The following is a 15,663-nucleotide window of genomic DNA, read 5'->3' as shown; positions in this document are numbered from 1 at the left end:
ATTGGAGAGCTCATGTTATGTAGCAGAAAGATAGATCAATAGTGGCATTAAGATTAACAGATGATATTCGTTAAAAAAAAAAAAACACACAGTGTATGTATGGCCATTGTCCAATTATTTGTTATTTACATGATATTCTTGATATAAATAATATCTTCAAAATTCTTTTTTTCTCTCAAAAATATCATATAAAAATACTGTTACGTTTGGTGAACAATTTAAAAAATGACGACGTTATATTTTTGTTATAATTTTCTTATTTTAATGATAAATAATTTGAAAATACACAACATATTATAAATAATAGTCATTAATGATTTTTTTTTGGGTATAAGTCAATAATGATTTTGGTGGTGGCTTGGTACGATGGAATAATGCTACTATTGAAACCTTGCACCTAGCCACAACCGTATCCAAATGGTTGACAAAGATATTAAAATTATAGTCCAAGTTCAGTTTGAAATATAATGTAATATTTCCATCTTGTTATTAGGTCGAGCATTGCCATGGATGCATAGAACATTGGTCTATTAATGGTCACTTTGTTTAGAGATGCAATTGAGCTTAACAAAGTTGAGTATCAAGCCAATCTTAACTTCAGTTTTTTCGGTTTGGCTCATAATAAGATTAGATTTTAGCTTTTATTCGACCAAGTCAAGTTTTTATTTTGCAAATTAGCTCATATTTAGATACAGTCATCTATTAATGAAGCTTTTAGAATTTTCTAAGCCTGACTCATTTACTAAGTCAATACCAACGAGCTATAGTTGAGCCGATCTCATAACGTTCAAGAATAGCTCGAATCTTTATAGCCCTAATCCTATCATGCAGCATAAAGTTTCAGCTCTGATAGTTCCACACTATTAGATTTAGCGATGAAAATAGATTTGCTAAAAGGCCAAATTTTGTACTATTTGTCACACTTTTAAGAACTATGCAAAATTTTTACTGAAGACTGACCCCTTTTGCATAGGATTCATGGCCTATTTTCTTCTTCGCTTGTTATCTAATTATGACGTACGTATCGAAGGTAGCTATTAATTTGAGGAAAAATTATTGGTTGGACTTGGTTTATAGTGAATCATGGATAATTTATTAGTTAGGAGGAAAAAGGCATTAAATACATAGTAGGGCATGTTGTTAAGGAGACAAAAAATATTAAATACATGTTAGTATATGTTGTCATTATATATATAATTTAAAAAGAAAAAAGAAAAAAAGGATTAAATTGTTAGTGGTCCTTTATGAACCAAATCCCACCAATAATTTTTTCAATTTGAGATAGCCGGACCTATGGGTCATTATGCCATACTGGATCAGCAAAGACTAGGCTCCTTAACCCCATTTCCCTAAATCTCCATCACTCTCATCAGTTTCAAGCCCCAAGAATGGTGACTTCTAGTTTGCCCGGTCTCCATCCCTCAACCACTGAGGTGGTGAACAATGTGGAGCCGGCAATCTCTGAGGTACAATGGCCAACTATGGAGAAGAAGAATATTGCTAAAGATGTGCTTTATCATAGTAGCCAAATAACTAAGGCCGAGAAAATATGACTCGACCTATCAATCTGACTTATGTTCGATCTATCATAAACAGGTTTGGATTTAAGCTAAATAAATTTTGGTTATAAACAGATTGATCCTTTTAACCTGCTTAATATTTGGATCAGATTTGGATTTCAGTTATCTTATCCGTTTAACCGGTTTAATATTCAGATCAGGTTGAATCATATAACTTATTTAACTTATTTAACCTATTTAAGATCTATTTAATCTATTTAAAATCTGCTTAACCTGTTTCTGATCCATTTAATCTAACTTATTTAATCTATTTAATCTAACTCGATCTGTTTAATAAATAGATTAAACGAGTTGGATTGGATTATCTATTTAATAAATTAAATAGTCGAGTTCATATCTGAATTTTTGATCTGTTTAATAAACAATGGGATTCATATCTGAATTTTTGTTCCAACCCATATCGATCAGATCTGATCCGATCCAATTGCCATCCCTACCAATAACCCTACAAAACCCCCTCCATCCTCTCCCAAGACATTAATGGACTCGAACTATTTTGTTAGATCTTATCCCTCCGAAGCAAGGAGCCTCATTCAAGATCATACGAACAATACCTTGCTGGCTTAAGAAATTTGCCGTGTAAGTGGATTGAAGAAAATCTAAAATTCAAATCGATCCAAACTGAACTAGAGGATTGAATCGGATTTTTGGACTTTGATTTTAGATTTGTAGTTAATTTTTAAAAATTTTAGACTTTAAACTTAGATTTAGATTTAATGTTATAAAATTCAAATCTAATCTAAAGTCCAAACTATTGGTCTAAACCAAATCCAATCCATTCTTCTAGTTTGGACTTTTGGATTTTACATACACACACATATATATAAAATAAATTAATACTACAAAATAGTACTAATATAATAATATATATAATTTAACATATGTATATGTATATATATAATAATTTAATATTGTAATATAATACTTATATAATAATATTTATAATATAATTTAATATATACAATATATTTTTTTTGGTGAGATTAAATACTTGAATGAAAAAGAAGAAGGATTTTTAAAATTAAAAACCTTTTTTTTCTTTCATTTCAAAATTATTATAAATATCAATTGACTCAGCATTTGGATTTTTGGAACACGACTGATCCTCAAAGGTAATGAATGGAAAAAACAGCACGTCATTTCATTTTAAAGAAAAGGTATGAAAACATATTTATTTTGAATCAGAGAGAGAAATACACTGGAGTACCAATGTCCACCATGCATCTGAATATACATATGGTAATCATCCATTACCAGAGCACCTAGTTTACACGTGCGCTAATGCTTTTCAGGATAATATATATAATTTTATTTTATTAATATGATATGAAAATAGAAAAAGTATCATTTATCAATATATAATAATTTTTTTAAAAATATACAATAGAATAAATATACTATAAACTAAATATAGTATAAAATATAACAATAATATTTATAAAGTTTTTAATAAATAATTATGCATTTAATTTAACAATATAGTAATAATTAAGAATAACAAAATAATAATAATTAAATAAAAAACTAATAATAAAAGTAACAAAAACTATTGAATCGAACTCCTCTTTGATGTCAAGCTAGTAGCCACAAATAGTTATCATGGGAAGGGGTAGAAGAAAGGAACATATATAATGCATAACAAATATATATCATTACAGTTCAATTAGGTTATTTTATATAGTAAATAAACATACTACTAATAATATTCTTGACATAGAAAGGTAGTATAACATGAAATTGCTAGTAGTAGTACTAATATATAATGTTATCAGAATTAGGATCTTGCCTAGGATCGATGAAGGATCCTTAGAAATCAGGATTGAATCGTAGGATCGGATCGTAGAATCGTAAGTTTCTACGAACTTCAATAATCGTGAGATCCTAAATCCAATCGAATTCATATAACTTGATTTTGAATTAGGATCTAAATTACAGTTTAATGTATGCAAAAGTTCACAAATCCAGTCCAATCCAATTCAAACTTTTTAGACTGGATTGAATTGGACCAATAGAATATTTGGTTTGATTTTGGATCCAAATTTTCAAGTTCAAAATATTTTGGATTGAAATTAGATTTAAGTATAATCCAATCCAATTCAATCTATTTACACTCCTACCTTTGTAGCTGGTTTGAACCTCATGGCAAGGTTGCCTTTATCCATTTTCTTTATATCTGATTGGAACCCTGCAATGGTGGGTTCCAACCTTCAATGGCAAGTACCCTCCTCGATCTGGGCTATTCTTTTTCTGGTCTTCCATTTTTACCAGTATGTGATAATAGACAAAGGACCTCCAAACTAGATGGCATTGGATTTCAGAGAAGAGAGGAGGAAGTTCCTTGTGAATTTCCATATCCATCTCCATGTTGGCAGCTATTTTATCACTACTTTTTCAGTTGAAAGCGGCAACTGGGTTTCAAGGAACATAGAAGATGACCACCGTTAGTGAAACATGATTATAGCCATGAGACAAATTATTACAATACACATATCCAGTTTCAACAAAAAGCAGAAGAAAATAAAAGCCGAAAAAGCCCACGAGAAGGATACAATTAATCGACTTTAATGACAGCAGAAAGGGTTCTACGATTCAAGCTGGGCATACCAGATACCCTGGATCTTCACTTCCTTGGGAGTCTTAGCCCCCAAATCGGTATCAGAAGGCTGAACGCTCTCAAACACTCCGATCACCTCCCCCGACTCTGGCTTGCTCTTGGTCACGCTCAACGTGATCGACCCGGTCGACGACGACGTGTTCTTTATGTTCTCCTTGGTGAGCTCCTCCTCATCTCCTCTCCCTCCGGCCGGCAAAGCCACGGCATTGTCATAACCAGTAGAACCTCCCCTCCCCTTGGGGTCGAGGAACGACGAGCCCCGGTAGCTGGGCACCAAGAACTGCCCTCCGAAGCTCTCCGGCTTGCCCGAGGCCACGAGCTGCTTGATGGTAAACAGGAATGGCACTCTCTCGCCACCCGGGAGCTGGACGGTGACCGCGGCGTAGTCGATGCCATCCTTCTCCTCGAAGGTGACCGAGCCGTTGGGAGAGACCTCGAAGGGGCCCTCGATCTCGTCGAGAGTGTAGGTGAGGCGAGTCATGAGCTTGGTTTTCTGGAATTCAGGGGGGGCGTTCTTGCTGACGCCCTCGGCTTTGACGGTGAAGGAGGTGGGCTCGAGGCAGAGCTTCTTCATCTGGTACTTGCCGGGCTTGAAGGCGAATGAGTCGACGCCGCCCTCGATGGTCGGGCACTGGTTGGCGGTGCCCGTGCCCTTCACTTCCATGTATGTCTTGCTCTGGATCTCATCGTACGTCAGCCTCTTGGGCACTCCCTCTGCGTTCGCTCCCTGTTTCATGTGGCCACCGTGACAAGCGATTGGAGATGAAACAAAACTAGGAGAAAGAAACTTTATCTTTATACATAGATATAAAGTATATATCTAGAACAAATAATAATAATAATAATAAGGTTCAAAATTCTGATCCTCCTAAGTAGGAGCTACAAGAAGAAAGCATATACAGAGGTTTCTACTTTCTACTTCTATAACCATCATGAGAGCAGATCTTTTGGTGAATTGAATACTTCTTGGTTGTTAATTAGTGGCCTATGAAGAATTCCCAAGGGTCTAGCTCTAACTTGTGGGAAATTTTATTTGTAACATCTAAAGTTCGGGGAGGGATTGTATGTAAAAACGAAGTGTCGATAGCGTTTCTACCGCAACGACGAGGGCCGAGGTGGCGAGGGCGAAACCGGCGAGCTTGGTGGCGTCGGCGCATTTATGAGCCAGGTCTCGGAGATCCGACTGGAGCGAGCAGGTGAGCCGGGCTCCAGCCGGCTCGAAGCCGAAGGCCTTGGAGAGGTGAGAAGAGGTTCTCAGTTGCTGCCCGGCGAGGGTCCGGCCCGTAGCGCCGACCTTAGCCGGTTGCATCAACGTAGCCGCGGCTTGGAGCGACGCTGCCATCCTTCTCTTCTCCTTCGCTTCGCTCTCCCTCCCTCTCTCCCTTTCTCCGAGCAATCTATCCGAATCCCTTTTTGTGGGGGAGGGGACGTCTTATTTGGGCGGTGGATAAGAGGATCGGATAAGGGATTCTCTCTCATTGGTGCCCTGGAGCTATGGTGCCCGTTCTCTACCTTCACACGTGGCAGTCCAGTATGCTTGTCATTGTTCGTGTGTGGTGCTTATAGGATGTGGCCCAAGTGGGCCACTCTAGTCGCAGGATCACGGAAGCCAACCAATGGACACTTGCCGTGTCGAGTAAAAACAACCTCCGTCAACTCGAGCCCAATTGACGCCTGACGGCACCCACAATCGTGGTTGATTCCGTACTACCAAAGAAAACTTAAAATCGTTGTTAAACCTGCTTTTAGGATTCTCTGCTACACAAACACAGATATTAGATCCATAAGATCTTTCAGGCGGCTATGTATGAGGATAGTAATGGATTTCAGTTATTTATCTACTGCAATAGTAACTTTCTCTCATCAAACAATAACACTGTTACTACTGGGACTATGGTATTGAATGTGCTTGATGAACTGTGAGCATTGTCACATTACTGGATGGAAGGATGACTTACGAGATTTTTTACATCATGAAGAATTCTCACAATCTTGTGGAGGAAGAATGATAGGCTTTTATATCTTGATATGTAATGCTAATATAGTTAGAAGCGCAGAATGCAAAGCATATATGTGGCAATCAACATGTCACAGAGTTATCTTTCGTCAATTAAATTATGAAGGATACAAGTGTCTTACATGGAACTTACTTTAAGCTACCTATAGTCTAATAGAAAAACATTAAAGGGTTAGTTGATATGTGGGCAGTGTCATGATTTTTTTTTTTTCGTTATAAGAATCGGAATCAACATAATATTCAAAATATTACACTCTGGATCCATCATTTGGGTCGACCACGCGACATGACCATATAAACTCCTAGTAAGTCTTAAAAATCGTACAAAGCCTATAAAAATAGCTACATCGCTCGAACTCTACAATCAAACTCATCCAATGCTACATATCTTGAACTTTGGAAGAAAAGAAAAAATTAAAGATACGAGCATTACAGCCCAGTTAGAATCCCATCATAATTATACGGATATAATATGTAGTTCAAAATAATAAGTGAGCAAAATCAAAGAAAAATCATAAGTCATAAAATCTTGTATCAGGCATACAATACAACTTAGTAATTACATATATAAAACTACATCACAAATCATGTATTATCATAAATCTATCATAAACATTACCAGTGGATTCATATGACTCACAATTCATGGTTCATTAACATGTAATATATCAATGGTTGCTTTTCAGTTTGGATAATCATAGTTATGCTTCAGTCTATGACCGGCAAACCATACCTCATACTTTGATTCATGGTGGCAAACCATAATATCTGCACTTCAATTCACGATAGGAAATCAAAATATCCACATTTCGATCCACTGTGATAAATTTGAAATATCCGTACTTCAGCCCAAGGTGGCAAACTAGGATGGCATAATTTGGAGCAATCCAAGGTATCATGATTATGGATTCAACCTATGATCGACAATCATATAATGGCTAGTCCAAATCTTTTTACACAATCAATAAATTATTCAATAATTTTATATTATATTTTTTATTCAATTTTAAAATATCAGATATCATATTTTCAACGATCAAAACAATCCACATACGATACATATATATATATATATATATATATATATATATATATATATATATATATATATATATATATATATATATATATATGATAATAAATCTTATATCTAACATAAAGTCAAAAATCATCATGCATGGTGTAAAACATATATTAGTATATGGATGATCGATCTTTTACCTTGACTACTTTCACACTAGCAACCGATCTACTTATCGTATAGGCTCTGACTTTGTTAAAGAAAAGACCTTACTCTACTCCTAAAAGCGGTTGAGCCTCACATATCGTGGATGGGTTTCTGCATTTGTAACCAGTCCTAAGCAAGTTATAATTGGCCTGGAGGACATAAGAAGTTGATCACAAAATAAAAGCAGAGGGCATTACTGGAATCAAATAATTGTTTCTCAAGAAGTATTCTTTGAAGCCGCTTCTCTATAAACCATTAATGCAAACAACAAATCTTGACTTCCATGCACCATGATTTCTTTCTCAAACTTTATTCTGGAGCCTAAACCTATGTCAGATAATACTACCTCAAAAGGAATATAGGGGGAACATAGATCGTCGAGTAAAGGGGTCAGATACCTTAAGAAAGTGAAAGCCAATATGGAGCAAACAAGCCTAAGAAAGCAGAACCTTGGCGCTGATAGGAGTAGAAATTGATGGCTACACCTAGTAAAATGTTTTATTTCTCAAGATTTTCTTCCTAGAGCCTAAACCTGCATCAGCTAATACTACTTTCGGAGAAACATAAAGGAAATAGAGGTCCTCAAGAAGTAAACGAGTTGGATTCTTTAAGAAGATGGAATCCAACATGCAGCAAACAAGCATAAGAAAACAGAGCCTCTGCACCAGTAGGGGTAGAAAATGGTAATTGTGTCTCGTAGAGATATCCTTTACTTCCTAAAATAACACTTCCACACGAAGTGTGTGTGATTTGGTATCAGGAAGGGTCTCTGAACAACTTTAAGTCGGAAGAACCGTTTTTATATTTGAACAACCTTTGCAATCCATGTTTCAGTATCTAAGTATTGTCATTAGCTACTCCATCTATCTCATATACAGCTTTTAATTAATGTAATGAATAAGACAATAATGACTAAACATAAACAACGGCTATCTAAATCAACACAGAAACTGCAATCCTTGGTATATCATGTGTGCATATAACAAAAAGACATGTAGCAGTCGAACGACACAAAGTGGGAAGCCTTCAGACGGCATTTTTGTTCTGCTAATACAACCAATTTTGAAATGTAAACTAGTTCCTGTAATATTCCTTTCTAAAAATTCAAATATACTCCCCATCTCCTTTTTTTTTTTTTTCTTGTTTTTCTTTTTTTAAGGCCAAAATCCAAAGGTTCCAACAGACAGGATGTATTCACAATGAGAAATAGAGGGGGGAAAAGAAAAGCAAAAAAAAATAGATGGAGCAGCTTTCTCCGAACAGAGGCTTCGAATTCAAGGAAAATTGCAATAATATATGGAAGAAGAAAATGCACTGAAGTTCTTGGTTTCTTAAACAATTAATCAGAAATAATAAGCAGGACAATTAGATGGCAGAACTTTACCAAGAAAAAGCTAACATAAACATAGGTGTCCTGCATAACCAGGTGAAAAGAAAGGGTTTTTGGATTTGAATGATTTTGCCTCTTCAATAGCCTTATTTACTTCCTCCTTTTTTACAGGTCGCCGTTGTGGTATTAGACTTGGCATTCGCCATACCTTTGCGACAACTACAAGAAGCAAGATCACATACAACGCTTAGCACTATCTGGAAAAAAAAATCTAAGAAATGATTCACAAACATGAGAATTGGCAAATTTATGAAGACTCAATCAGAAAATCACGATATTTGTTCAGAATGGCAAACGCTCACCTTCCCCACGTCGAGTTCATCATTACTCTTTAGCAATTTTAAGGGTTCCGAAACCTGAATAGATGGTTTCGAGGCACTGATTTTACTGAGTCTGCCTAGCTTCTTAGTTAAGGATTTTGCTGTTGACGTTGGAGAATGAGGACTAGTTTTAGGAGCTGGAACTCAGAAGTTAAGCATATTAGCAAAATCTTGTGCAAGCAGCGCAAAAGAAGAAACATAGTTTTTCAGAAAAATGAACGAGCATTACCACTTGATTTCTCACTAAGATTGCATTTGATGCATCGCTAGACAATCTTGAAAGATAATATGGATTGCTTTCAATATAGATTACCACTATTAAATTATCAATAATATTGATTATTGTGTTTGATACACACAGATAATGTTGCAGTAAAATTATTGAGAATCTTGATTGACAAATTTGGTGTCACGCCCCCGACCCGAGATTGTGAGTCGAGGGTCATGGCAACCGCCGCATACTTATAGAATACTTTTCCCATAAGCATGCAAGGCATCTCATCATGATATCTTCACAAACAGTTAAATAATTTTTTTTTTTTAATATCTCAATAAATTCAACAATAATTCAAAGGCTTTGCATCAAATTCAATAAGCCTTCCAACCTAAAATAAAAGTACGAAGATTCTGCTTCTGATCACTCCTCTATTCATATCTTGTATCATCTTAATTCCTCAACATCTGTAAAAACAGTAAAATAAGAGGTAATGAGCTAGACAGCCCAGTAAGCAACGATCACTTCTCAACAGATTTCATCAGGCATATAAGTAAATAATCATTTATAGAAAATAAGCATATAGAGTTCATCAATTCGAAATCAATTTCAATTATGCAATATAATTCATGCCAAATTCATTTCTTTTTCGAAATTTCAAATTTCTTTCGGGATTTCAATTTCTTTTGTTCTTCAATTTCTTTTCGTCAACCATGAGCTATGACCACATTATCCCTGTGGCAGGGTCATAATACCGCGTATCTGCTTGCGGTGGGCTGCGAATCATCTGGCAGCCAAGTCCTTTGGAACCGCCGGTCTAACTGGCGTTTTGTCGCTGGTCTATCTGGCGACATGTCGCTGGTCTTACTGGCGACATAAATCCTCAGGACAGTCAATTGCCAACGTATATGCCCCCGTTGGCGGGGTCCTCAACACAGTCAGGTTGTCAATTCTTATTGTTTCTTATATCATAATTCTTCATAAATCATGTTTCATATTCTAATTTCGATAATAAAACATATAATCATGTAGTATCGAAATCAATCAATATAATGCATCATAAAATCAATATATTCAATCATGCTTCATCATAACATTTCAAATAAGATATTTTTATAACAAAAATACCATTCATCCAATTCATGCATCGTTTCACAAATCATGTCAGAAGAATACACTATAATTTGCCGATGAATCTAGAAAAGGTGAAACATTACTTACCTCGAACGCATTCCAATAAATCCATAAAATTCTATAAATTTTCTTCCAAAAATTCTGTTCGTAGATCATATCGCGATATCCCATGATCAAACATCCACAATCCTATACAGAATCAATTTGAATAATTAGAAAGAATACGAATTCTATATTTCAACGGTTTAGATTGGGTCCGATCATCTAATTTCATCTAATCAAAATCTAATTAGGACCTAAACGATCCAAAGTTTGACTATCAGATCAAATCGGATTCGAAGTGATAGGACCAAGGTTTCTTCATCGATTTCATAAAATCAAGTGGAGAGAGAAAATCAGAGGAGAGAGAATTCATGAGGTACAATTCGAATTGATCAGATGATACAATCCAACATTACGATGGGTCCAATATCTCGATTGGTGAAATTAATGTGATCAAATCAAGTCATGGCTAGATCGGAAATCATGAATGATCAAATCTAAAGATTCATGGTCTGATTAGAGTGGGTGCAGTACGTTGTCTGACAATCATGGATCAGGGTTCTTCATTAGAATCAGATCAGACTTATTAAAAGAAATTTCTTCATTCATAACTTTTTTTTTAGAGAGAGAATCAATCAAGAGAGAGAATATTTTAGAGAGAGAAAATTCTAGAGAGAGAAAATTCTAGAGAGAGAAAACTCATCTTGAATTCTTCAGACAATATGATTCAACAAATTCGATCGATCAGATCAAATCATGCTAAGATTATCATGTGGACAATTCAATAAGATCATGAGAAATAAAATCTAAAAATACTTGATCTGATCAAAGTGGAGGTCGGTGTACCGTCCGACGATCACGGATCAAAAATCCATCACGAGGATCATTTAAATTCATCGTCATTCTTCTCAAAATTCTAGAAATCTTAAGAGAGAGAAATAATCTAGAGAGAGAATTCTAGAGAGAGGAGAAAGTCTAATTTTAGAGAGAGAAAGTCAGGGTTCAGACTGAAGTGAAAAGAGAGAAGAGAGAGAAACTCTCTCTCTCATCAATTTCAATTTTTTTTCCTTTTCTTTTTCTTTTCTTTTTCTTCTTTTCTTTTTCTTCTTTTTCTTTTTCTTCTTTTTCTTCTTTTCTTCTTTTTTTTTTCCTGGTTCTTCCCACGCCGGAACAGAGGACCGGCGTGGCCCATGTTTTGCCGGGCCGTTCAGGCCACGGCCGCCGCGGCGGAGGCCGGCGGCCGACGGGGGCCACTCCCCCGGTTACGGAGGGGCGTGGCCGGCGATCAATTCCGATCGCCGGCGCCGGAAAATCCAAAGAAAAAAGCTCAAAAACAGGGTCTCTTTTCCGTTCGGAAATCGGCGACTCTCGTCGCCGGCAGCTGCGCACAGCAGCATGGGAGGAAGGGGAAGAAGGAAGGGAAGAAGAAGGAGACTTACCTCAGCCTCCGGAGACCTCGCCGGCGAGCAATTACGGCGAGAATCGAACGGTGTCCGCGGCTCTAATTCGAGGAAATCGGAGAGAAAGAGAGAGGGAGGAAGCCAATGATCGGTCTCAAGAGGGAGAGGATCTTCTTATAGAGGACCCTAGGACTCCGAGGGGTCCTAGGAGTCCTAATTTGCCGGGAATCGCCGGAGAAGAAGACTCCTACCGGGAGTCTTCTTCCCGGTTGCTCTGTTTTTTTTTTTTTTTTTTTTTGGGCTTTGATCGACTGGCTGGGCTGGGCTTGGTTGGGCTATCACATTCTTCACCCCTAAAAAAAATTTCGTCCTCAAAATTTTTCTTGCTTGAGTCTTCATACTTTCTTACTTGAATCTCATCCACAAATATTCTAATTCTTGATATAAATTCATTCTTAAATCATTTCATAAGAAAAAGTCGGTACATCAAATATCTATCTGAAACGGAACCATTCATTTTCTTATTTATCAAGATCCACGTCTCAAAGATTTTCAATGTTTCAAGATTTCGAAATTATGATCTTATTTTCTGTAAAAATTAACATTCAATATCTCATGACTCAAATTAAAATCAAATCTATCTCTTGTGAATAGAAGAGGATCAATGTCTCTATTCTTGCATAAGAACTTCATTCATCATCATCATTCATTTTTTTTTTTATATTTATTTCAAAATATTTACCACTCTTAATTTCAACCCATCATAAGATAGGAAAAACATACTTATGTGAATCATTTGATGATATCACAATCAATCAAAATTCAAAAATATTTCTCTTATTCATACTTTCAAAGGTTTAAGATTTATCATTTCAATCTCATTCTCGAACTTTTGATATTTTATTTCTCGATGCAACTTCATCATTAAGTCATTTCATAAAGATCAATATCATCATTGTTGATTGAATCAATATCACTATTTCTAGTCATCGAAATTTTCTTACTCAAACCCTCAAACTCTTAAATATTCTAAGTATATCAATTTTCTTTATCTAAATATTAACATCTCTTAATTAATCGATTCATTATCAAATTATGAATAACTCAATCCATCTTTTGTAGAACAATCGTCAATATCAATAGATAACCTTAATCTTTTTCATTCAGTCGGAGAAATAATAATAATCAAAAGAGTTCAAACTTCAAATTTCATTATACTCTGGAGATAATTATTTGAGTATACTAATCTAAGATCAAAATCATCATTCGATAAACAATCTCAAATTCTTCTTAATAAATAAAGAATTATAAATTTTAATTCTAGAATAGAGAAAATTTATCTCTAAATATTTAAATCTAAAATCAAAAATCAAAGGTCCACTCATCCTAGAATTAGGATGCTAATTATTTTTGTAGCATAGTAAGTGGAAGCACTACTTTTAAAAGTCACCTTAGGATATCTAAAATGATTCAAAATTTTAAAATATTATTCTTTCTAATGTCAATAAATTTTCTTGCATCAAACCATATCATCTATCATAATTCTTTGACTCAAAGAATCAAGATTCCTGACTTACTCAAAGTAATCCAAATTACCATGCTTCCGCTGCGCACTCTGATTTAACAGTCAAAATTTCTTAGGTTCACCAAAAAAAGTTTGATCAAATTATTTCTTTATCCAAAAATTTTAAATTTCAATTGAAATCAAAGATTAACTTTCAATTCTCATTCATACCTTTACTGGTGTACAATAATCTTGATTAACCCTTGAGTCCAATATCATATTTAAACCATCATATAGATTTACTATAATCAATATGAATCAAATCTCAATTCTCATATCAATTCAATTCGATAATTTTCAAACCAAAAATCTTTATAAGTCAAATCAACGAGAAAATTCTTCGATGCTCCATCAAATTTGGACATAATCTGAATATATATGAATTTCAAATCATTATTATTGTTATTTTTTTTCTAAAATTTCTATCATCAGAATCTTCAATATCTATCAAATATCCTTTCATAACAATCATACAAGCTTCAAAAATCAAATCTCCATTTAATAGTAGATTCAATTAAGGACCTCGTTAACAAAAGCAAAGGAACTCCATATCAATTCCTAAATCCAAAATTTCTAAATTATAAAATTCACATGGATCCCTTAGTCTGAAATAAATATAAATCAGATCTTTTATCTTAATCTGAAGATATCAATTTTTCATTAACAACCTCAACAATAATATCAGAAAATCTCTTGATCAACTTAGATACGAAGTCTTTAAATTAAAATTTCATACACATCATATAGTCTCTAAGAGACATAATAAGATCCATTATTTAGATCTAAGGATGATGATTAAAGATTCCAGTACGATGAATATTCTACAACCTCATAATCGATTTCATCAATAAGAAATAGGTTTCTTTACAATATCCTCAAATATACATTCATCCTAATATGCCACTTTATATATAATCTACATATCAAATTCAATTTCGATAAATATTCCAATCAAGCATCATAAAAAAAACTTTCTTAGCCCATTCTGGAATAACATTTTATCGTCAAGTCTTTATCTTGCTAATAATAGTCAACTTCTCAACTAGAAGTAATATCATAGTATTATTCTCACATCGAATTTGAACTTACGATTCACTTGAATAACCAATGATCAAATTAATAACCATAATGCACAATAAAATTTTATATCAATCCTTTTGTGATTACTTTCGATCAAGATCTAACTAATCATATCATGATCTATAGATCATCCATCATTTTTCAAACTCCATATGTCATAATCTCTTGCGATCCTTTTATACATAATCTCAATATTTAATCAAAAATTTTAAATATTTCTCCCACTACAATCATCAAAGATCTACACTATAATGTCCCTAGTGTCTATCCACTTACACCCATTCTATATCTGATTCTATGTTTCATAATTCATCTACTTATGCTCTGATACCATATTAATTGTCACACCCCCGACCCGAGATTGTGAGTCGAGGTCATGGCAACCGCCGCATACTTATAGAATACTTTTCCCATAAGCATGCAAGGCATCTCATCATGATATCTTCACAAACAGTTAAATAATTTTTTTTTTTTAATATCTCAATAAATTCAACAATAATTCAAAGGCTTTGCATCAAATTCAATAAGCCTTCCAACCTAAAATAAAAGTACGAAGATTCTGCTTCTGATCACTCCTCTATTCATATCTTGTATCATCTTAATTCCTCAACATCTGTAAAAACAGTAAAATAAGAGGTAACGAGCTAGACAGCCCAGTAAGCAACGATCACTTCTCAACAGATTTCATCAGGCATATAAGTAAATAATTATTTATAGAAAATAAGCATATAGAGTTCATCAATTCGAAATCAATTTCAATTATGCAATATAATTCATGCCAAATTCATTTCTTTTTCGAAATTTCAAATTTCTTTCGGGATTTCAATTTCTTTTGTTCTTCAATTTCTTTTCGTCAACCATGAGCTATGACCACATTATCCCTGTGGCAGGGTCATAATACCGCGTATCTGCTTGCGGTGGGCTGCGAATCATCTGGCAGCCAAGTCCTTTGAACCGCTGGTCTAACTGGCGGTTTTGTCGCTGGTCTATCTGGCGACATGTCGCTGGTCTTACTGGCGACATAAATCCTCAGGACAGTCAATTGCCAACGTATATGCCCCCGTTGGTAGGGTCCTCAAC

At 34.8% G+C, this 15,663-nt stretch overlaps 1 protein-coding gene across 1 annotated transcript; it reads right to left on the bottom strand.

Moving 5' to 3' along the window:
* Positions 1 to 4,021: 4,021 nt before the first annotated feature.
* On the bottom strand, positions 4,022 to 5,648 carry LOC140858495 (oxygen-evolving enhancer protein 1, chloroplastic). The gene is made up of 2 exons (XM_073259274.1): positions 5,291 to 5,648; positions 4,022 to 4,921 (listed from the first exon to the last, which is right to left on the bottom strand). The coding sequence occupies exons 1-2, from the start codon at positions 5,534 to 5,536 to the stop codon at positions 4,163 to 4,165; spliced, it is 1,005 nt and encodes a 334-aa protein (XP_073115375.1). The 5' UTR covers positions 5,537 to 5,648; the 3' UTR covers positions 4,022 to 4,162.
* Positions 5,649 to 15,663: the final 10,015 nt, after the last annotated feature.

The sequence above is a fragment of the Elaeis guineensis genome, chromosome 6 (assembly GCF_000442705.2).
Source record: "Elaeis guineensis isolate ETL-2024a chromosome 6, EG11, whole genome shotgun sequence".
Taxonomy (NCBI): Eukaryota; Viridiplantae; Streptophyta; class Magnoliopsida; order Arecales; family Arecaceae; genus Elaeis; species Elaeis guineensis.
The sequence above is the reverse complement of the archived record's forward strand: the minus strand, read 5'-3'. Positions and strand labels throughout refer to the sequence as shown.

Bases quoted from the DNA above. Each gene is read 5' to 3' on its own strand.
- LOC140858495 (XM_073259274.1), bottom strand. From the start codon at position 5,536: ATGGCAGCGTCGCTCCAAGCCGCGGCTACGTTGATGCAACCGGCTAAG. The intron at 4,922-5,290 runs GTAGAAACGCTA...CACATGAAACAG, and splicing joins CCTCGGCCCTCGTCGTTGCG to GGAGCGAACGCAGAGGGAGT.